Source organism: Capricornis sumatraensis, chromosome 8 (assembly GCF_032405125.1).
Source record: "Capricornis sumatraensis isolate serow.1 chromosome 8, serow.2, whole genome shotgun sequence".
In the NCBI taxonomy this organism is placed as follows: Eukaryota; Metazoa; Chordata; class Mammalia; order Artiodactyla; family Bovidae; genus Capricornis; species Capricornis sumatraensis.
This window is the reverse complement of record NC_091076.1, coordinates 61,555,924-61,580,990: the sequence shown is the minus strand read 5'-3', so window position 1 is coordinate 61,580,990 and position 25,067 is coordinate 61,555,924. Positions and strand designations below refer to the sequence as shown.

The window sequence follows — 25,067 nt, the reverse complement described above, 5'->3', positions numbered from 1 at the left end:
TCAATCCCTGGTCTGGGAACTAAGATCCCACAAGCCATTTTGTGCTGCAAAAAAAACAAAAACAAACCAACAGACCTGCACTCACCTACTTTGTTTATGTTTCAATAACACTTATGCGATTTTTTATAGTACAGAAGTAAGCTTTCAATTTCAAGGCAGCTTGTTTAGACTAGGAAACTGATATGAAACTGATCAGCCTAAAAGGAATTTATATGTATAAATATAATTTCCCTGTATATTATACACTGATGTATGATTAAAATCTTTTACAAAGTAAAATACTTCAAAGAAATTAAAAGCTCATCAGTTTTTAGATTGCCCCTTTTCATTTATAAGTGGCATAAAAATATCACTACTACTTTTTACATGAATTTAAGATGGAAATATTTTCAAGAGAATGAGACACCACAATGAAGGCTTCATGAATAATTTATTCCATTTGAAGTTTTTTTTGTTTTTGTTTTTTTTTAAAAAGTATAAACCTTTTCATTTCCTCAATCACAATTTGTACAACTCAGTGTCATGGCATTCGGCAGCAATAGTGTTTGTTCCTTATTCTTTTTTTATCACGTTAAAAAAAAAAAAAAGCAATTGGACCATATTAAATGTCACTGCTAAACAACTTTAAAACGCCCCTTCGTAAAGTGACCAAGCTATTTTGAGAGAGTTGATGCTAACACGTCCAGTAATGACATTACAATTTATAGTTTAAACTCAGTAACTTTAAGGTCCACAAATCCAGTTTACTCTGAAAACTAAAGCTATTTTAAAACTTCATGAATACATCAACCTGAGGAGTATTTTAGGTCCCAAATCCAGTTTTAAATTAATACTCCACAAAAAATAAAACATATATATATAAATTTAAACCACAGTTCTGGGCCCATTAAAACATCAAGAAAAACTGAATGGTTAAGATTTTCTAGCAGACTTTTTTGAGGGGTGCAGGGAAGCAAAAGAATTTTATGTCAAAAACATTTTTCCTTAATTTAGACAAACTAAAGTCTTAAGAGGAAACCCAGACCAAAATATCACTCATGCAACGTTAAATGTATTAATAGACTGATATGTGATGCCACAGTGGATGAGCAGCAAATTATATGATGCGACAGCATTTAAAAACTTCGTTTTAATGTCTTCAATTTGAACATTTTAAATAACGCAACATAGTATTTTGATATTACAGTATTAACATAGTGCTTGATTAAAGATCTGCAAATCTTTGTAGTAACACATTAAGTTAAAAAATTACCTCAGAAGGTAAATATGAAGACGAAAGGAGAATATTTTAATACAGTAATCTGTGCCATACTGACAATTGAGTACGAATACAGCTGAGGATAGTTGACTAAGTAGTAAGAGCTTAATTTTTAGTGGTTTAAGAAAAGTTAGAAAGATTTAAAAATTACAGCTACTTTTAAAATTTAAGGATTACATATAAGTACACTTGGTGGCCTTCTGGCCAAACAATAAGGTGTACAGAAATTTATTCATACAGTGTTAATTCACAGTCCTGATAACTGAATGGCTTGCATAAGAAAGGTATGGCTAGATGTTTCTCACTGGCTGGAAGCAGACATTATATAACTAATCCTTTAAAATGCCAAAATACTCAACTCTCACCCTGCTTTGTAATGGATAACTGCACAAAAAACAGACATTAGCACTGTAACAAAGAAGTCATGGTGTTGGTGATCAACTGGTATAAAGTATATTACTTGGCTTACCTATTTAAACAAAACTTGTCTGTAACTACATTAGTAAGTCAGATCCATCATCCTGCACGAAGGGCTTAATGTTTTTTTTTTTTTTCTGAAACAAGTTTCCTGACCTTTTCGAATGGCTATTTAATAACTTTCCATTTGAGTGTAAATTTATGTATGAAGGGAAGAAAAAAATCTTATCAGTAAATCTTATATATTTGGGAACTATTCCTTGATTCCCAGATAAAAAGGAATCATGTAACGGGTTCCTTTCTTATGGCTCCATATAAAAGAAACTGTCAGGGAATAATTTTTTAAAAATATGTTTTCAAACTGAGGTGTGGTTACTATAGATTAGTGATTTTAAACAACTGAGAGTATATTTTTTAAAGAGTCACTACTGAGATAATAAAATATATAAAAAAGAATACCATTTTAATACAAATTTCAAATAAGCATCTTTCCCCTCAAATCTTAGACAAGTATTTTTTTAAGTACAGAACAAAACATGCCAACATAATCTGTAGTGTGTTAGCATAATTTAAGAACAAATGCACAGATGTGACCTTTAAATTTTCACTTCAAAATAGGCTGACCACTGGGATTGCATTATAATTTTGAACAAATGATTGAAAACCTTTGTTACCAATTGTGTTTTCTCTATAGGAAAAACAAGACTTGCTAATGTTTTAATATACACAATTTGAAGAAGTTATATTTTTCATAAGAAAGTGATATTTAAGCTAAGCATATAGTATTTACAAAACAAGTTTCAGTTTAAAAAAAAAATAACAAAACATACCAAATTACAGTTTTGTAAATACAATCCATTTTGTCCTTGTAGAGAATTAGTGAACATACAAATTCAGAATTTAGCTAGACTGCTTCCAAGAAAGACAGGTAGACTTGGCGACTGTGAATTCAAGTCAGCTACACAGGTAGGAGGCTAACTTGGACTCTCTTGTGAGCAGCACTGTAGAAAGGATTTTTTTAAGGGGATAAAGGCTGCATAAAAGCAGTTATCTTGGCATGTGCAAACAAGAAAAGGGAAAGCTGTATTGAAGGAAGGGGTGAATTAAAGTCCCTAAAATTCAAGTCCCTTCTTTAGGGAGGTGAGAACCTCCTTGGCATATGCCCTGCCTTTTCTGAGCTGTGTTATAGAAAAGTACAGACTCTGGTGTTTGGGACTGCCATCTCCAAACCAAGAAAATTAAATAAATAAAAAAGGCAAAAGGAAACAGGCTAAGTTTAGAAAATGGTTCTTTAACTAGTGGAATAGTCTGAATACCAGAATTCACTGAGATCTATTTACACCACAGTTTGATTGCACACACACACCCATACATATGCATACTCTCACACACATTCCCAATCTTTAATTAAAAAAAAAGTCAAACAATCAAGAGTGACTGCTCTTAAAATAATTTGTAAAATGCCTAGAGCTGGGCTAAATTTCAACCTATAGCAGATCCTGAAGATAATTTTCATAATTAATAATACTCCCATGCCTAGATGTGCCACTGTTAAACAAAAAATTTTAAGCATGTAACATTAAACACCAAAATTAGTTTAAGCATTCAGTAGCAAATGTTTTTCTTGTAAAACTAAGTTTCTTTCACTGGAAATGGCCTGAAATATTAGTCATAGCCCTAAACCATAGTACAAAATATAACTGAAGAATTCTCATTTTTATTCTAAGTTAAACCACCTAACAATATCACTTGTATATTGCCATCATGTTATTCTGTAAAGGTGTGATCGATATAAAATGTTGTAAGACCCGGTACCTTTTCAATTTATAAACACAGTGAACTTCATTACTGTACATGTACTCTGCAACTACAGCTTAGCTGTAAATCCTCCACACACAATGGTATGGACATTATTTCCCCTCTATCCCCATTAAACTGTACATCAAGACAATACAAATTTACTGTCCCACCCACCCCCTTACAAAAAAATAATACTCTAAAAGCAACCCTACTGCAACTTTTTAATTAAGACGATTACATATATTTTAGACCAATTGCTTTAAAGCAAGAAGGCAGTATAAACCTTCTAGGAAAATTTTTATAAAAGAGGTTAAGAAATATAAGACAATTTATACATTTAAAAACTTACAATAAATAAGAGATGCAGGCATTTTTGAATACTAGATACTATAATCCAATACAAGAACATCTTGATGTTCTGAAGCCATATGTTGAAATTCATTGTTCCTCATGTTTCCTTCTCCATGCTTTTAATATTCATTTAACATGACTGGGTACTATGGCTCATTACTTTTCACAAATACTGTGACTGGAAAAAAAAAGGTTAATTTTGCTACGAAAATGTTATAATACGTTGTGTATGATCAGTCATCATCCTAAAGAGTTCAGTATAGTCAATGAAAAATAACAGGGTTATCGCCCCTCCCCGCAAGTCAAAACAATATTTGTTGAAGTAATAAGAATTAGACCCCATCACAAATGACTTTCACTGAGAAGATAACTGTAATTTAATCTTGCAGCGAAATCTTTTTCCTTGTTCTTTTCTTGCACAGTTCCATCAAATGAAGATCACAGCATATTCATGATAAAATTATATAACTGATTCAGCACCACAAAATGAATTGGGAGACATGAGCGTCTGTCCTGGATTGCAGGGTCACAGGTTAGCCAGGAGAGTGCATTGTACTGTTCCAAAACAAACCTGAAAAGCAAGTAAACTAAGTAAGTCATGTATGTACCTGCATTGTAAATTTTTGAAGCAAATTAGAAGATGGCATATAAGATTAAAAGTCACACAAACAAAAAGTTAAAGTATGAAATGAAATAGAGGGTCTTAGGGAGGTTAAAGAAAACTGATTTTCATTAAAATTGTTCTCAGAGGTAGATAACATGTATTAGAAAGGAAAGCACTCATTCTGAATGATAAGTAATTCAACTAGGGATCCAAAGGTAACACAACTGTAAACTACTGCCCAAAATGAGAAAAATATGAAAGGATCAACATGATATTCTTTCCAAGCTTAATGGTAACAAGAATTGTACCTGAGGACATCTGAAGTCTGATTTGAGTCCAGTGGGTGGGAGTGTTTACTGTGAAGCAGCTCGTCAGATTGCACTGAAGGCACGTGGAGGTGCAAAGAGGCCTAGAAAGCAACAGATAATCGGTCAGCCAAATGGAAAAAATCTGTTGGCTTTACCTTATTTTCCCAAGGTCTCTTCCTTGATGAAATATATTTTAGACTTATGTAATGAATGGGAGCCACTATAAACATGGGTATTCTTCTTATTTAATTCATTATATAATTTTTAAGCGCATAACAAAATTTTTTCAGTTTCATTGCTTTTGAGGCCACATAATAATCCTATAAAAAGGATTTCTAATTATTTTCTATGTGTACCTGCCTAGATGTGTAAAGTAAACATTTAAGAAAGCACAAAACTGATAAACCTGAGTACAGTCTCTACGTAACATAGACTACGTAAATTAACCTAGGTCTAGTGCTGAAAAAAGTACTGTGTTAAGTAGCTTCAGTGTGTGTGTGACTCCTTGCGACCCTGCAGACCACAGCCCGCCAGGCTCCTCCGTCCACAGCAAATTTTCCAGGCAAGAATATTGGAGTGGATTGCCATGGCCTCCTTCAGGGGATCTTCCCAATTCAAGGAACGAACCCACATCTCTTATGTCTCCTGCACTGGCAGGTGGGTTCTTTACAACTAGAGCCACCTGGGAAGCCTGAAAAAAGTACCAGGAGTAAGCATATGCAAATGTTTTACCTATAAAGCTATAAATCTTAAGCAGAGCTACTTTCAGTGGCTGGATGAAGCACAAGCAGGAAATCAAGATTGCCAGGAGAAATATCAATCATCTCAGATATGCAAATGACACCACCCTTATGGGAGAAAGCGAAAAGGAACTGAAGAACCTCTTGATTAAAGTAAAAGAGAAGAGTCAAAAAGTTGGCTTAAAACTCAACACTCAAAAAATGAAGTTCATGGCATCCCGTCCCATCACCTCATGGCAAATAGACAGGGCAACAATGGAAACAATGACAGACTTTACTTTCTTGGGCTCCAAAATCACTGTAGATGGTGACTGCAACCATGAAATTAAGATACTTGGTCCTTGGAAGAAAAGTTATGACCAACCTAGACAGCATATTAAAAAGCAGAGACATTACTTTGCTAACAAAGGTCCATCAAATCAAAGCTATGGTTTTTCTAGTAGTCATGTATGGATGTGAGAGTTGGACCATAAAGAAAGCTGAGCGCTGAATAATTGATGCTTTTGAACTGTGGTGTTGGGGAAGACTCTGGAGAGTCCCTTGGACTGCAAGGAGATCAAGCCACTCCATCCTAAAAGAAATCAGTCCTGAATATTCATTGGAAGGACTGATGCTGAAGCAGAAGCTCCAGTACTTTGGCCAACTGATGTGAAGAACTGACTCACTGGAAAAGACTCTGAGGCTGGGAAAGATTAAAGGCATAGGAGAAGACGACGACAGAGGATGAGATGGTTGGATGGCATCTCCCAACTCAATGGACGTGAGTTTGAGCAAGCTCTGGGAGTTGGTGATGGACAGGAGGCCTGGCGTGCTGCAGTCCACGGGGTCGCAAAAAGTCGGACAAGATTGAGCGACTGAACTGACTGACTGACTGACTGAGCACCTTAGGTAATACAGTGCACAGAAGCATTCTTTTGCCCACTCAATTTCATAGTGGAGGCTTAGTAACAACTCATACACTCACTTAGGTATGGCAATGAAGAGTAAAAGAAAGGAATATGGTATTCTTCTGTATACGCCTATAAAAGGTACTATTTCATATTGAGATGCACTCTCCTCTACAATTGCAATAATATGTATAAAATTTTGTGTTGTATATTTAGAAATATAACCAAAAATATGTTTCAACTGCCCACGGGCCCTTGACTTACAAGTTATAAGCAAAAGTCTCTCATATGGCAGATTACAACAAATAAATGAATGTAATTAGTAGTAGTGCTCTAATTTCAATGATAAAAAGTTTTTTTAATCATCTAGGTAACAACCTTTTTTTCCCAAGACAAGAGAAACACACCAAATGATTTTATTGCCTATGGTATAGAAATAAAATGGAATGTATGAAAAAAAAGGGTGAACAAAATTATGGTAAGTTATGCCTTACCTGGTAATTCAGACCAGAAGTCCTAATCTTGTTACACTGTATCTGAGGGTGAATGCCCACTTTACACTATCCTCTCTGCAAATAAATATTGAGTAGAAAAGAATCTGGATAGTCCCTTGGACTTCTTATAAAGTGGTGTTTCTTAAAAACATGTTCTGTGAAACACTATTATTTGCTGCTGTTTTTCAGAGCTTTTAATGTGTATGGTAATAACAAAAGAGAGAGCAGAAAGCACATGGAGCACTTCCCACAGGAGCAAAGAACCCTTTGTTTTGTAGAAACTCCAAGGATTACTACAGAAGTGCAGAAATCCCCCTGGAAATACGTTCTTGTAATGAGACACAAGGCTACTACACATACACTGGAAGGGGCAGAAAAGTCTTATGCTAAAACTATTACCTTGGCCAACACTCTCTAAATATATTATCTCACTAACAGTCAATTCAGATCAACAGCTCTTGTATTCTTCATGAATGTGCTACAGAAATTCACTGTTTAATCAAAATGTCACTAACTCAATGATACGTAAGCCAAGGGAATCAGATTTAATAGTAACAGGCTTAAAAGACAGCAACAAGCTTATTGGTTCAAGTACCCACTAAATATAATCCTAAAAAATTAAAGTATATACTATTCAACTTTTACCCTACAAATAAAAATCAGTTGGCAAGTAGTTAAGTTAGCATAATTTATGGAATAAACCAGTCAACTTCTGATGGGTTTATATAAGAATAAGTGAAATCAGATCTACATTTGTTATTTTGGAAAAGTAGTAGTAGCAGCAGGAACAAACTCTAGATAGAGCTTTCACATTTCATTTTACCATTTCATGATTTATCTCCACACCTTGTTATATCACTTGATAATTAACTTGTTTTGATAAAATAAGTCACTATGGGTCTAAGAATACCATTACTTGAAAACCACTGAATAGTTTTAACACAGGAATTTACACAAAGCTAGCAAGCTTTTTTAAGGAGGTAGGGAAGTGCACCTAAATAGTAAACATTTTTACAAAGATTATGACTCCTTTAGTTCTCAAAATAATGATGCATAATAGGAGTATACTATGATATAATTCAAAGAATAACATTACATAATCATTAGAAGATCCAGATTTTAATCAAGTCTACTACTAATTTATGACTGTGGACAAACAATTTTTTCTGAACTTTTAATATGCTCACTGAGAAAATGAAAAGGTTAGATTAAAGGTATTTTAATATAAGGTTTCTTCTAGCTCTAAACTCTAAATGTGAAGCTAAAAATAATTAAGAGCAAGGGTCTCAGATAGTCCATTTAAAGTTATTTAAAAGTTTAAACTTAATATAAGTTTAAGAATTAGAGTTGTTTCATAATTATTCTCTTTGTTATTTTATCTAGAGAGTTATATATGACAATGCATTTAAGACCTCAGACAAAAGCTAAAGACTTCAAAACATCACTTCCATACTTCTTAGGACATAAGTGGTCAATCAGCATCACTCAGGAACTGGCCAAAAAAAAAAAAAAAAGAGCAATACCTTAAGAAAAAGGGGACACTGATATTGTGCTTGAGGACACGCTGACCAGAACCAGTCAGGTAAGGGACCCGCTTTGGCAGTTGATACAAAGTAACCAAGGGCCAATGGTTGCTGAAGAATATTAGTTACTTCATCATGAGATTCTGTTGAAAGTAGTCGATCAGTACCTTGACCCTTAAAAAGACAAAATTAAAAATGTGTTAATTCATTTACTATAATAGCTATAAATACAGAATGGTTTTTTATTATCAGTCGCATTATCTAATTACTTCAATTTAAAAAATACTGAAGGATATTTTTAAAAGTCAATTTGCTATGTATCATAATTAGTAATAGCATTAAATAAATGAATTTTAAGAGTTTTAAGAAAATATACTATTTTAACAAGTTTGTATTATTATGTCAAGCCCATGTTCAGTGTGTGAGTGTGTGTATAAATCTTTGTAGCTGACTCAAAAGTACAAAACATTCAATGAACTTTCTGACTTATTTCCTAATACCCTCTCAACTAATTCATGGTGGTATCCCGACCCGAAAGGTGGACTGAATTTATCTTTGCTCATGTAGCACTATCTATAAAATGCAATTAAGAGATTTGGAAGGCATTATAACAATGGTCATATCCTTTGGACTAGTTAACACACTCTTTGCTATTTATTTCAAGGAAATAGATAAAAAGAAAACTGATATATCAACAGGAAACATTCACTGCAATTATTACCTACAACAGAAAAAAAAAATAAAAGATTTAAGTGTCTAATATTTGCAGAATGATGTAACAAACTAGATAGTATTGCTGACTCAATGGACATAAATTTGAACAAACTCAGGAGATAGTGAAGGACACAGGAGCCTGGCATGCTGCAGTCCATGGGGTTGCAAAGAATTGGACATGACTTAGGAACTGAACAGCAATGAAAACAAACTATGGTAAAGGAACAGTGTAATTAAAAAGCTGCTAAGGGAATTCCCTGATGGTCCAGTGGCTAGGACTCAACGCTTTCTCTGCTAAGGATGCAGTTTCAGTCCTGATCTGGGAACTAAGATCCCACAAAATTGGTTCTATTAAAGTGGTATGATTATTGGTGCTTTCCTTATTTGTTTCTTTTTTTCCATCATTTCATTTCTTTCCAGTTAAAAAAGAAAAACAAAAGGATGCAAAGTAAGGTCAAACGAAGATCCTTCTTTAAACATTATGTAAACATATGCATATTACAATAATCAAATAACCACTATATATAATTTCATTCAAATAATGTTATTCAAATGAAGCTCAAATAGTTTTGAGTTCAAACAGAAGGACAAGACAGAATGTTTCTGTAAGTGGTAAAAATAAAAAGGGTGGTGTTTTTTCTATTTTTATGGGAAAATCACTATTTCCTTTATGTTCCTTGTCCACAGCTCTGAGATGAATGGCAGGTCTTAGAGTCATATCCTGTTTCTCAGATAATCTAATCCTATTTCTACATAGAAGCTATGGTAAAGTGGCAGGAAAACTAAAAGAAGGATTAATGCCAAGTAGTCTAGAAAATACAAAGTCAGAGAAAGCAGAACCTTAGAGACCCTCTTAATAATGTACAACTCTCTGTGGTAGAAGTACATGAATGGACTGTTTTAATTTTCTTGCTAATTTTCAAGGGAAAAAAGTGTTCTCTCTCATTGATATAATCCATTACTAAGTTAATGAATGACATTTAGATAAACGGACTTTTATAACAGGGTTACCTTGCCAGCATCACCGCCATGGGGGTAATGAGATCCTGGAGAATGAACAGGAGAACCCGTTGGAGATGCAGGAAGGATATTAATGATATCAGGGTCAAGATCATCTCCTGTGTCTAATAAATCAAAGATACCCATTCCATCTGCTCCATCTATGAAGAAGGAAGAAAAAATTAAATACTCCCTTTTTCATATCCCACGGTCATTTACAAGAAAGGGTTAAAACAATGGATCTTAACCAAAATGAGTTAATTTAATCAACATTTATTGAATGTCTACCATGTGCCAAATATTGTGATAAGAGCCAAATAATCAACTATGCATAAATAAACATGAGACTGCTTTGAATAATGGTTCCTCCCCCAAATGCCCACATCCTAATTCCAGAAACCTGTGAATATGTTACGATGAAGAACTTTGCAGATGTGATCAAACTAAAGGTCTTAAGATGGGGAGATTTTTCTGGATTATCCAAGTGGGTCCAATGTAACCAAACAGGTCCTAATAAGAGGGTTAAAGTACGCTTAGAGTCACTAAAGATGTGACTGTATTAACTTGCTGGCAGTGAAGATGAAAAAAGGGACCATGAGCAAGAGATGTACATGGTCTCTGCTGCTGCTACTAAGTCGCTTCAGTCGTGTCCGACTCTGTGCGATCCCATAGACGGCAGCCCATCAGGCTCCGCCATCCCTGGGATTCTCCAGGCAAGAACATTGGAGTGGGTTGCCATTTCCTTCTCCAATGCATGAAAGTAAAAAGTGAAAGTGAAGTCACTGAGTTGTGTCCAACTCTCAGTGACCCCATGGACTGCAGCCCACCAGGCTCCTCCGTCTATGGGATTTTCTAGGCAAGAGTACTGGAGTGGGGTGCCATTGCCTTCTCTGGTACATGGTCTCTAGAAGTTGTCAAAGACAAGGAAACAGATTCTCCCTTAGAGCCTCTAGAAAGAACCAACCCTGTAGATACCTTGACTTTATATTTATAGCCCAGTAAGAATAATTTTGGACTTCTGACTTCCAGAACTGTAGGAAAAGAAATGTGTGTTGTTTTAGGCCAATAAGAATGTGATAACTTGTTACAAATAGCAACAGGAAACTAACACAAATGCTGGGAATGAAAATGCATTTAAAATGAGACTAGTCAGAACAAATTCCTTAATTCTTTATTATTAAAATATTCAAGTTACTGTATACACATTCAAAGAGGAGAATAATTATTACCCATACTTTTGACTTTAGAGATGTGCCATTTTCTAAGGTAACTCAGAGCAACAATGGAATATCACTTATTTTCTCTTGTACTAAAATGCAATCTATACAAGTACATCTAGAAAAGTTATAAATTACTATATTATTTTGGTAAATCAAAACAGAAAAGAATATTAAATGACCTGCAAAGTTTACATACAGGTAACTCAACAGTATGTACATAAACTGTACAAATATTTTACAACCAATGTTGCCTTTTAATGAAGGTAAACATCAGGGACTTCCCTGGTGGTCCAGTGACTAAGACTGAACTCCCAATGCAGGGAGTCTGAGACTGATTCCTAGGAAACTAGATCCCACATGCCACAACTAAGAGTCCGTATGCCATAAGCAAGACTCAGTATAGCCAAAGTAATTAATCAACTCAAAAAATAAGTAAACATTTATGGGATAATTCACAGCATTAGTTCTGATATCAATAAAGCAGAAGAATGGTATTAGTCTCCTGTAGCAGTTTAACAAATTTCCACAAACTTGTTTAAACAATGAACATTATTTTCTTCCAGTTCTGGAGGTCAGAAGTCTAAAATCAGTTTTACTGGGTTGAAATCAAAATGCTAGTCATTAGGCCAGAAATCTAGGTACAGGCAGGGGTATGCTTTCCCTCAAGGCTCCAGGGGAAAAATCTGTTTCCTTCTTTTCCAACATCTATTCCTATTTTCCTTGGCTCATGCTCTTTCCTCCATCTTCAAAGTCAGCAGCAGTCATTTCTCTCTGACTCTGCTTTCCTCTGTTCCCACTACACAGTCCTCTCCTCTTTTGTGTACAGTCAAATTTCTTTTTGTCTCCCTCTTCTATGGATATATAAGATTGCGTTTTGGGCCCACCTGCATAAGCCAGAGTAATCTCTCCATCTTAGATCTTTACTCAGATCTGCAAATGCATGAACATAACATTAACAGTCACAGGTTTCAGGAACATACACAGGACACAGATGTTTTGGGAGGCATTATCCAGTCTATAATCAGTCAGAATCACCCAGATTTATTTTATATTTGCAAACCTCTAGAGAACAACATGACTTCCCTGGTGGCTCAGATGGTAAAGCGTCTGCCTACAATGCAGGAGACCCAGGTTCAATTCCTGGGTCGGGAAGATCCCCTGGAGAAGGAAATGACAACCCATTCCAGTACTCTTGCCTGGAGAATCCCATGGATGGAGGAGCCTGGTGGAATATAGTCCATGGGGTCGCAAAGAGTCGGACACGACTAAGTGACTTCACTTTCACTTTTCAGAGAACAATTCACTTACCATTGTTGGGATTGAAAGCTAAGTCTAAATTTTCAGTGGTATAAGTAGCTGAAGCTACTTGCACAGAAGCAGAAGTTGGAAACACAAGTATATGAGTACATGATGTATCCTGTGGGGTATTAAGCTGAGATGTCTGCATGTTTAGAGTGGAGCTTCTTCCGAATACAGAACCAGTTGACACAGAATCTGAAAAGAAAATGAAAGGTATTTTTTTCTTTTAATGAATGAAGAATTAATTTTATATAATACTTACAAACTTAAGTACATAAAGAAATAAATCTGACATAAACTAAAGTTAGCTAACCTGGCATAATAACAAAAGAGCCTTGGGGTTCCATTGCTACCAAGCAAGCACTGAGAATGCTAGGAGAGTCTGCAGCAGATATACCACACATTCTACACATGTCTTTCAGCCTTTTACTTAGAGACTGCAGGTTTCGACGACTCAGCAAACAGCTCCAATCTGTGGGTATCAACAGTAAATATTAATAATAATAATAATATCCAAAGTAAAAGCACTCTGTTACCAACCTAGAGAACAAAAGTTAAAACATAATGGTTTTGAAATTAATGTATTCCGCAAGAGTCAAGTCAAAAATCTATTACTGGTATGTCTCAACATCTTTTACCCCCCTAACTTCAATACATGCTGATAACAGTATCTATTGAACATAGGATGAGTTGACTAATAAGCAGAAAGAGGATAAAACTGGAAGATGACAAGAATAGCAAATTTACCTTTTAATTCTCCATGACCAATCCTTCCTAAACGGCCAATTACAACTCTCCATGGCAATGAACTCATCTGTACAAGTCCTAAGCACCATTCCCAAAGTTTCTGTAGACCAAATCTTCTAGCAGATCCTTTTTTCCGACGAGCTCTGTTGTATGGAATAGAGACAGTCATAAATATTTCTAAAATTCCTATGATGACATTTCAAAAGAGCTCAAATTTGTGAAAAATTGGTTCCTTCATTTTAATGCTTGACATTTTTCCACAACTCCTAAATAAGAAAACATATAAAATTACAGGTTTGGTATGCTAGTTTACATTTTGTTTAATACATGCTAAAACATATACTTAAAATTAAAAAGCATTCACAAATTATCAAAATTCATCAGAAACAGTACTCTACACCAGAGACTGGCAAGCTTTTTCTTTAAAGGGCCAATACTTTAAGCTTTGCAGGCCATCAAAACTCTTCTGCAACAACTCAACTCTGCTGCTGCAGCATGAAACAGACAACAGTTACACAAATAAGTATGGCCAGATATGGCCCCAAAACTGGAGTTTGCCAACCTCTGCCTCATACATTAAATTGAAAAATATCGAACAAATCCCCCCATACTTCTCACAACAAACAATGCTGTTTTCATGTCCTTTATTAGGCAAGTACATAAGCACTCTCTGGAGAGCAACAGTAGCTATCATTGTTGAGTACTTACTATGTACCAAGTAGCATGCCCAATTAACTTATATGTAACACCTCATTTCATCCTAAAAACCCTTATAAGGCAGATAAAATTATCCTCCTGATTTTACAGAAAAGTAAGCTATAGCTCAGTTGGGTAAAGTAATCTTCTCAAGATCACAAAGCCAATAAGCCAGGATGGGGATCTGAATCCAGATCTCTATGACTCTAGCACTAGACTTCTTAACCATCATCTCACTTTTACTTTCAGTAAAATGGCAATATACTATCTCTATATTGGGAAGGTAGTATTATTCTTTCTCTATTCTCATTCTCATCTTTCACAGATCAATGTTTCTATATCCGTTTCTTCAGTGCCACTATACCCAAATAATCAATTTTTTTTTGCATATAACCAATTTCTGACCTTAAAACTACAGCATATTTATAAAACAAAGAAGAAAATAAAGGAGAGAACCAAAAGTGAAAGATTGAAAGTTATTTCATGGACTTTTCACGTTCTCTTAAGCAATGTTCACTAGCTTTGAAATATGGTATCAGTGTGTCTATTAAGTGATAACTCAATACAAGGTTCATCTGTTGTAAACTATTAGTCACAGTCTTCATGAATAACTAGTCATGATACCTAACTACTATCAGCAAGAATTCTAAAGAGGGCCACCATTTTCAGAAGACACTCCAGTATTTAAATAGTAAAATTTTTAATTGGTGTTTAGTCACTTAGTCATATCTGACTCTTTTGTGACCCTCTGGACTGTAGCCTGCCAGGTTCCTCCATTCCAGGGATTTCCCAGGCAATAATACTGGTGTTGGTTGCCATTTCATTTCCCAGGGGATCTTCCTCACCCAGGGATCAAACCTACATGTCCTGCATTGACAGGTGGCTTCTTTACCACTGAGCCACCAGAGTAGCCCAAAATTTTCAGTGAGTAAAGTTAATTCAGTTTATTAGGGACTGTATCTTAGATGGTACATGAGAAAAATAGATGTTCTAGGATGGTTTACTGGATTTTAAATTGCAAATGACCTTCTAGTCCCATGTTTCAAAATTTGTTAGGCTAAAATCATTACCTCAAGGTTTATTATATACAATTTAGGGGCTTTAACCTCTTTTGTCTATTTAACAGATTAATCAAAATTAATTCTCTTACATAATACAATATAAATATTCATTATAAAAGAAATGAAAAGTACCCATAATCCCAAGACTTAATATAATGACACATTTAAGAAAATAAAAATACCTGTTTGGGACATCAATGTTAATGATACAAGTTTCTAAAAGTTCTCCATATAGATCTGTGCAAGATGCAAGAATCCATCTTTGATCATGTGATAAACAGTAGCCCACGAAAAGAACATTATATTTCTGTCCAGCTTCCCCAAAGGTTTCTCCTAGCTCTGTTTGTTTATCCTTCACTGGAGCCAGGATAAAAGGAGGTGTATAAAGTCGAATACACTCTGGTCTCTGCAGAATAAAATGTTAAGTTACTATGGCACCATACAAGTGCAGAAAAACTTTTTATTGAAAATAAAAACCCATTACAAGATAACTGGAAAATAAGAACTAAAAAGAAATCTGCACTTAGTTTTGCATAAAATCATACAAAGTAGTCATTTAATAACTTTGGTTATGGAAAACATACTTACATCAGGACTTTTAAGAGCTGTTTCCATGGCTAAACCTGGACCAAAACCAGTCAATGTTTTCACATTGGTTGATGTTGGAAGTGGTCTCCGACACTGGGTAAAGGCCGAAAAAGCCAGAGATTTTAAATGCTGGGTATAGATTTGTCTATCTTCATGCTTCACAGGTTGCAACAGGTACTGACAGGGAACAATCTAAGAATTAAAGGCAAATAGTACAAATGTTAAACTCTTAACAAGAGATAAAAAAAGAATAGTAGGTTTAAAACTCTAAAAAAATTTTTAGAAAATTTAAACAGAACCTAAGTAAAATAATAAAGAATTATACTTTCTTATCTAGTACATAGATTTTAATACTCAATTATACTAATGAGTTATGTAAAAATCTTTAAACATTTCTACATAGCAGCCATACTGATTAATACTGCCACTGACTGCCATAGTCCTATTGTAGTATATAAAGAAATAATTCAAATTCTCTGCATACAACTTAATGTGGTTAGTTTTTCTCTACTTTTACTTTATAATCAGTCTTATTTAGAACTCTAGCTTATATCAGTCCATTCTTGATTTTATTTAATCCAATGAATTTAAAAATTATATTACATAAAAGTAACATAGGAGAAACATTTACTCTACTTAATGCAATCTTTTTATTCTCCATTATTACTGTGGTATGACTGCAAGTTTATCTTTTATAAACTCTCTAAGATTTCTAATATCATTTAAAATGAAGTCAATAAAATAGAATCTGGCTTTTAGAAAATCAATCTAGATATAGAATAGTAGCTGTGAAATGTCTATCAGGACCAAATTGTTTTAAATAAACTTGTAACATTTATCATTCTTACCTGTACAGAAACAGTATTCTTAATATGAGGAGGAAGAGTCTGGACCATTTCCAGAAAACATCGAAGTAACCCCAAAGTCCATACATTAGAAGAATTAGTGCTCTCATCTTTATTTTCATATGTAAAAGGGTCAATTATATAAACAACAATTGCAGGTGGATAAGTGATTGCATGTGAATCACCATCTGTGGGGATGCCCACTTTGTCCCGATCCATTGTGCTAAAATTTGAAGTAGAAATAAGACAGTTAGGGAAAAATCTGTACTCTACCTTCTTAAAATAGCATCAAAGGAGGTTCTTATCCTCTCCCCACTTTGGGGGTGGGGTGCTATCGAGAGCCTCTCTAAAAATGAGGGACATCGTTCCAAAGAGAATCATAAATGTTCACAATTTCATGGTATACAAAGACCCTTGGCATTAAGAGGTTTGCAATTAAAACAAATAGAATTCTTAAAACCACAGAGTATAAGAAATGTCAGACAGCATAGTGCTTATGTGTTAAAACTGAGATACAAGTTAAATGAGCTGCCCAAGATCACAAGGCTGTCTAGAGGCAGAACTAGACCAAAAAGAAACCAGTTTTCCAGACTTAGTCAGTGGTCTACTACATTTTTAGAAAATACACATTCATTTCATACTTCATAACTTCACTGGTGATTAAGCTTCATTCTTTGATGGTGGTATGAGTTTTTCAAACTCCAAATCTATAGATATTAAAGATAAAAGGATCTAGCTGGGTAATTAAGAGTTTGTTTTTAATCACATTTATAACTTTGGGGTAAACTGCACCTGGGAGCTGAAAGACATAACCAGGCTCAGGCTACCCTAACCTATAAATCAAAAGGGAATACCTTCTTCATAAAAGGAACAGAGCTGTCATCATCATTGTTGTTGTTGTAAATAACTAATGAGATTGGAAGCATTTTCTGAGGCACACAATGTACATTATATCCTTCTGCTCCCACTTTCCAGATAAGAAAACACTGGCTCAAAAAGGTTAGGTAACTTTCCTAAAGTGATATAGCCAGTAAATGACAGAGCAAGATTCAAACCCTGGTACAACTCTTATGCCTCTGAACAGGGTCATTCAATAGTGACTTATAGATTATTGGAGTGATTTGCACAGGCGACTCAACTTGACAATTATGTCACAGAATAGACTCAAACATCACAGGACAACTGGACTAGACGGTTTTCAGGGTCTTCATTTCCACTCTGAGATTCTATGAAAAAAGACTTTACAAAGAGTCTTCATCATAATTTTATAGGTAAAATATTCAACATTAAAAACTAAAATTTCAAGGGTAAGATCAAAGGCTTTTCTATATTCTTATTCAGACAGAAGCGGCATATATTTATATTTCTGCAAAATTAGTATATTTAAAGATACCTTTCAGACACATCAGGATGTGGCTGAGTGGGAACTGAAGACGACTCTCCAGAAATGCCAGCAGTTTGTAGAGTGGATGGAGGTTGCCCTCCTAGCTGGCTATTCGGAACTGTACTTGCTTGTGTAGACATGGATCCCGTAGCACTACTGTTCATAGTGCCAAAAGGTGGAAATGAAGGTAGTTTATTTGATGACATTCCACTATTCAAGTTGGAGGACAACGAAGATGCAGTTGAAGTTGTAGTCAAGGTTGAGTTAGCTGTGGCAACTGAAGAAGACATGGCAACACCTGAAGTCATTGTCATAGTGCTGCTCACTGTAGAGGCCAGGGTGGCAGATGGGGTACTAGCATTTCCAGTACTTGTCATCTGAGGTGGTGTAATCAAAGACTGACTTGTAGGGGCAACTAAATTTGGCTGGGAAAGTAAAGAGCTGTCCAGTGGCTGGGATGCAAGATAAGGACCTAAAGAAAATAAAAACAAGCAGGATAGTTAATTCTTTATTTCACTAATTGGTTCTTTAGTTACTATGTGAATAATTATTAGTGGATACTTTTTCAGTAATTACCCTCTCCCTAAGTTGCCTGGTAACAGTGTAGCGCACACTAGCTTACTATTTCCCCTAGAAAGTGAAAAAAATGAATTCTGAGTGGAATTGGAAACCACTTTCAATTGAAAAACCAACAGATACAAAATAAAAAAATGATTTCCATGAAATATCCAGCAAGTTTTCATTAAACCATTCAAAGAGTTCCCTGGTCACAAGTTGAAAAGTGACTATACTGGGGTCTAATTCAATATAAAACAGAGGGGTTCAAATTATGGAGTTCAAATGATAGGAATGTCTAATGAGGTTCAATGTTTTGGTTCTGTGTCTCTTTGGACTAAGTCTAAAGTAAATCCACTGATATTCAGTTAAGGGTTTTAAAAACAAGTCTTAATAATTGTCATTTTCTTAATGCTAACAAAGAACTCTCTCTTGATATTGTAGAGGGAACTACAAGTTGTTTTTATCTCTAAACCATTAACAAATCAAGAATCTCAATGTTAATAAACTTAAACAAAAAACACATATCTTCCTACTTGATAGGAGCCCTATTGCAGTGATCAAAGTTTTTTCTGTAAAGGATCAGACAGTAAATATTTTTGGCTTTGCAAGTTACACAGTCTCTGTCACAACTACTTAGCTCTGATTTTAATAGCACAAAAGGAGGCCCAGGCAACCTGTAAATAAATGAATGGCTGTGTTTCATTAAAATATTATTTACAAAAAGTTGGTGGACTGGGTCATACTTTGCTAAAATTGGCCTTATACAATAAATATAATTTCAATACCTAGGTCGTATCTGCAGACTTGTGCATAAAGCTTGAGTTTAGAAAATGCTTCACTGTTACCATCAGCTGCCTGAGAAAACCATTCTGCTACCAACTTTTCTGATAATTTCTTTGATGCAGTAGATCCAACTCTCATGATTCCATCCGTCAATAATCGAGAAATAGGTCTATGTTGACCCAATCGACAACACTATAAATATACATACAGAAATCAGAATTAGTGAATTTGCTATAGTTGTTTTTAGTACATATCATAAAATAAAGCATTGAAGCTATTTAAAGAATAAGCTTTATCATTTATAATTAACATTTGGAATAAAAATATCAAGTGTGAAATAGTGCCATAGGTCTTCATGCTTTTTACATTAGAAATCCATTAAATTTCTATCAAAGTTATCTCCAATGAAATAAAACACCTAGATAATAATAGCACTAAAACCATGTAATTTGAATAACAAAAACTTGCAGAATACAGAAGTAACTGAGTATAGATCTGCAGCCATTTTAAGTCATATAACTATTTCAAATCATGTATATAAATACAAATATTCAGCTCTGCCTCCAATTCTGCTGGCCACTATGGTTTGTTATATGAAGTCCAATTTCAAATAGGTTTGCAACACTGGGTTACAAAAACTTATGACAAAGAATTTCTTTACTGTAAGAATTTCAAAGGCTTTAATAATCTAACATGTATAATGAATCTCTAAAAGGTAAATAAATACACAATGTCTCTCCAAACCTATCTAACTATGGAATTTTTTTCTCGGAAGATTTTGCAGGACTAGTGTTCTAAGTAACACTCTTTGGAAATATTTTCTTTTATAAAACACACTACAGATATCTTGCAATTATTAAGCAGAGTATTAATGAGGAACTAAACTGGCACAAAATAATGATTCAGATTGTAAAAGAAATTTTAAAGACTAGACTTCCAAGTATTTGTAGGAAAATACCATCGGTCCTTCATATCCTTAGGTTCTGCAACCACAGATTCAACCAACCAACCATGGATCAAAAATATTAAAAAAAAAGAAAGTTTCAAAAAGCAAAACTTGAATTTCCCACATCTGCAACTACTTATATAGTATTAGATATTGGAAGTAATCTAGAGATGGTTTAAAGTATAAGTGAGGATATGTGTAGATTATATGCAAATACTATGACATTTTATATAAGAGATTGGGCATCCATAGATTTGGATATCTGCAAGGGGTCCTAAAATCAATACCCTCAGGATACTCAGGAATGACTATAAAATGAAGACTTTATGTTCCAGAGTACTTAAAACTTATAATCATTGCACTCAATGATTGATACAACCTAAGAATTATAACTTAAAAGACCTGCCAAGAATTTCAGAAATAAAATGAGTCTTAGAGAGGCCTATCATAGCTATATACTTACTATGAGCAAAATAAGGACTAGAGTCACTACCTGAGGTCCTGCAGAATTAAGAATTCTTTTTAAGACTAGAATTTTAAAAAATGTAATTTTTTTCCTAGCCATTTAACAACATTACCCTTTCTTTCAGAAAAAGATTATCTTAAATGGGATGTATACGCATACAATGTTTTCCCTCAGTATGGCAACTTCCACCGTGAGTCATGGCATACACATCTAACAAGGGATCTGGGTCAAAGCTGTAAAGAATGTAACTGGCTGGTACAAGAACTAAACATCTAGCCTGACATCATTATTCTTCTTTACCAATCAACTGAAATGTTCAGCATATTTTATATATAAACATACAAATCATAAGGTGTTTTAAAACGACCTTTTAAAGTACCTACCTCATATATTGCAGTAAGATCTCTAAAAAAGCTTTTAGCTCCATTTAACAAGGCTTCATTTTCTGGACAGAGTACAACATAGGCTATATCTCTTTGAGATCCATAGGGTTCCAGCATAAGTCTCTCCCAGTAAGGGAGAGCAAATGGAGAAAGCACCAGAAAATCAAAATCATAACCCAACAAAAACGTGGGAATTGGCAGTGGTTCTGGGGATTCATCAGTTCCTAAACAAGAAAAGACATATTTTAAGAAAAGATCTAAAAGAGGAACATTTAAATGTCAAGAGTTAGTGAAGTTATTATTAGTAGTAAAAATATTTAAAGACAAAAATGCCTAAAAGTCAGTGACTGAGACTTTTACAGTTAGGAATTTACTAAAAATCTGTATGACACATGTGACTTATACCTTCACTTAAATGAAAAAAATTAATTTGAGTGAAAAACTTATCAGTACAAAAGAAAATATGGGAGGGAGAGTTTTTAAAAATATTAGTTTCAGGTGTACAACACAGTGATTTGACATTTTCATACATTATAAAATAATCACCAAAATAAGATCTGTTACTATTATTCACCACACAAAGTTGTTACAATTTTACGAACTGCATTGCCCATGTGCACATTACATCCCCATGATTTATTTATTTTATAGTTGGAAGTTTGTACCTGTTAATCCCTTTCACCTGTATCATCATCATTTTACTTTGAATAAATTTAGACTAGAAAAAATCTTCGCAGGCATAATGTAAAATCTGTACATATACAAATTGATTGACCTGGACTTCTCTGGTGGTCCAGCAGTTAAGAATCCACCTCCCAGTGCAGGTAACATGGGTTTAATCCCTGGTCTGAGAAGATTCCACATGCCATGGGGCAACAAGCCCATGTGTTACAACTACTGAAGCCCACGTACCTAGAGCCCATGCTCTGTAACAAGAGAAACCACAGCAATGAGAAGCCGGCACACCACAACTAGGGAGTAGCCCCACTCACTGCAACTAGATAAAGTCCACAAGCAGCAATGAAGAAACAGCAAGGGCAAAAATTAATCATAAAAATAAAATTTAAAACTAAAAAAAAAAAATAAAAATGATTAACCTGACAATACAAATTTTAAACTGTGGCATGAAAAAATACTACTAACAAAGGCAAACAATTAAAAACAAATCAGAAGAAAAGATTTGCAACACATACAACAAAAGGTTAATTCCCTTACCATAGAAAGGGAACCTATAAATCCATAAGAAAATGATCAACATCATAACAGAAAAATGGGCAAAGGATATGGACAAAGTTCACAAAACCCAGAAATACCTCTTATACATAAAAAGATGCTCAATCTCATTAAGAGCAAAGAATTTAAAATAATTAATAGCAAGTGCTACATGCCAGGTAATGTTCAAAGATCTTTACATACATTAAGTCATTTAACCCCATGAAAACCATGAGGCAGACACTAATATTAACTTGATTTTAGAGGTGAGAAAGCAGGAATAGAAGAGTTAATAACTTGTCCAGTGTCACACAAAAAGTGGCACAAATGGGATTAGGATTCAGGAAATCTACCTTTACAGTCTGTATTATTCTACCATTCAAACTATAAAGAAACACACCATTTTCTCCCATCTACTCAGCACCTCACTGGCAAAGGTTTGGGGAAACAGGCATTTTATTGATGGGAGTTTAAACTGCTATGGTAGGGAGCAATTTGGCAATACTTTTTTTAAAAAAATTACACACGTGCTTTAAGCCAGGAATTGTGTACATTATAGAAAAACAGCCGTAATGATAATGATGCAAACAATACACATCCATAAACAGTAGACTGGTAAAAATTACACCGTGTGTAAAGAATAATGGAATATATGCAGCCATTTGACTGTTAAAAAGAATGTAAAAATACGATAACAACAAATGCTGGAGAGGGTGTGGAAAAAAGGGAACCCTGCTACACTGTATGTGGGAATGCAAACTGGTATAACCATTATGGAGAACAATATGGAAGTTCCTTAAAAAACTTAGAAATACCACATGATCCAGCAATCCCACTCCTGGGCATGTATCTGGAGAAAATCATAATCCCAAAGGATACATGCACCCCAGTGTTCATTGCAGCACTATCTACAACAGCCGAGGCATGGAAGTAATCTAAAGGTCCATTGAAAAAGAAATGGATAAAGAAGACATGGTACAAATATTGTTGTTTAGCTGCTAAGTAGTGTTTGACTCTTTGCATCCCTAGGAACTGTAGCCCACCAGGCTCTTCTGTCCATGAGATTCTCAGGCAAAAATACTGGCATTAAGAAGAAGAAGAAAAAAAAAAGAATATTGGAGTGGATTGTCATTTTCTTCTCCAGAGGATCTTCATGACTGACCAGTGATCAAACCTGGGTCTCCTGTGTGGCAGGCAGATTCTCTACCACTGCCCTACCTGGGAAGCTCAGTACATATATACAATGGAATGTGTGCCTGTGCTGTGTGCTAAGTCACTTCAGTTGTGTCTGACTCTGTGCGACCCTATGGACCATAGCCCTCCAGGCTCCTCTGTCCACAGGATTTTCCAGGTAAGAATACTGGAGTAGGTTACCATGCCCTTCTCCAAGGGACCTTCCCGATCTAGGGATCGAACCCAGATCTCTTATGTCTCCTACATTGGCAAGCAGGTTCTTTACCTGCAGCACCACCTGGGAACCCTATAATGGAATATTACTCAGTAATAAAAAAGAATGAAAAAATGCCATTTGCAGCAACATGCATGGACCTAGAAAAAGACAAATATCATAGACTATTCAGCTGTGGAATCTACTTGCAAAAAAAAGATACAAATCAACTTATTAGCAAACACAGAAACATACTTACATATATTGAAAACAAACTTACCGTTTGTTACTAAAGGGGAAATGTAGGGGGGAGGGATAAATCGGGAGCCTGTGATATACACACTACTATACATAATCAACAAAGACCTACTGTACAACCCTAACTCAAGATTCTGTGATGACCTATATGAGAAAAGAATCTAAAAAAGAATAAATATATGTATAACTGAATCATTTTGTTGCACACCTGAAACTAACATTGCAAATCATTTTAAATCTTTTAAAATCATTGTAAATCTATTTAAAAAATAGAAAAAAAAAACTAAAAATACTATAATTAAACTGCAGTTTTCACTGAGTATCAAGGTGTTTTTTTTTTTTTTAATGACTGAATTGCATCTTTGTTGTTGCACACAGGCTTTCTCTAGTTGCAGTGAGCAGGGGTTGCTCTCTAGTTGTAGTGCATAGGATTCTCATTGCAATGGTTTCTCTTGTTGCAGAGCATGGACTCTAGACACCTGGACTTCAAGAGTTGCAGGTCACAGGCTCTAGAGTGCTAGCTTATGGGCTTAGCTGCTCTGCAGCTTGTGGGATCTTCAGGGACCAGGGATAGAACCTATCTGCATTGGCAGGCAGATTCTTAACCACTGAGTCACCAGGGAAGCCCCGAATATCTTTTTTTTTTTAATGAAATTTATTTACCCATTAATAAGAGGAAAAGGAAAATATGAGCAAATCTATTACTTCTGTACATGATGCATTCTAAAACCATGCAAAAAAGTCAAGGATTTCAATGCTAAGGACTGTGATTCCAAATATATTTTAAAGTTCCAATTACATCTCACCTTTCAGAGACAATTTTTTCCCCTCTAGAGACAATGTTCAACAGATAGTTCAAGTATTATGAATGTTCCTTCCATTACAGTTGATTACAAATCTACTGTGTACTATGCGGGAGTTATTCTTGTCACAACTGGCAAATTTCATGTTTTTGTTTTTTTTAAAAAGGAAGACCTTTGGGCCTCTTAACACTAGGATTATCTTTTTTATATCATTTTTCATTCAATTTTGTATGTAAAATGGTAACTTACAAAAAAAGTAGTGTATCAATCCTTTTAAAAAATTTGGCAGTATGATTCTTTCTTAGCATAGAATCTTACTGGTCAATCTAACATGTA

General features: G+C 34.8%; 1 protein-coding gene and 1 non-coding gene across 2 annotated transcripts in view; one reads left to right on the top strand and one right to left on the bottom strand.

Annotated features, from left to right (window-relative positions):
* Positions 1-507: 507 nt before the first annotated feature.
* MED13 (mediator complex subunit 13) overlaps positions 508-25,067 on the bottom strand; it is a 98,037-nt gene continuing 73,477 nt past the window's right edge. The window contains exons 18-30 of the mRNA XM_068975873.1: positions 21,072-21,295; positions 19,279-19,468; positions 17,945-18,407; positions 16,555-16,774; positions 15,707-15,898; positions 15,301-15,524; positions 13,362-13,504; positions 12,928-13,086; positions 12,624-12,809; positions 10,108-10,256; positions 8,383-8,556; positions 4,739-4,839; positions 508-4,397 (exon numbers count right to left, since the gene is read on the bottom strand). Coding sequence (XP_068831974.1) covers positions 4,265-4,397; positions 4,739-4,839; positions 8,383-8,556; positions 10,108-10,256; positions 12,624-12,809; positions 12,928-13,086; positions 13,362-13,504; positions 15,301-15,524; positions 15,707-15,898; positions 16,555-16,774; positions 17,945-18,407; positions 19,279-19,468; positions 21,072-21,295 — 2,558 coding nt within the window. The 3' untranslated portion in view covers positions 508-4,264. The remainder of the gene's footprint in view (positions 4,398-4,738; positions 4,840-8,382; positions 8,557-10,107; positions 10,257-12,623; positions 12,810-12,927; positions 13,087-13,361; positions 13,505-15,300; positions 15,525-15,706; positions 15,899-16,554; positions 16,775-17,944; positions 18,408-19,278; positions 19,469-21,071; positions 21,296-25,067) is intronic.
* On the top strand, positions 12,396-12,467 carry TRNAC-ACA (transfer RNA cysteine (anticodon ACA)). Its single transcript has one exon. It is a non-coding gene; the product is annotated as a tRNA-Cys (tRNA).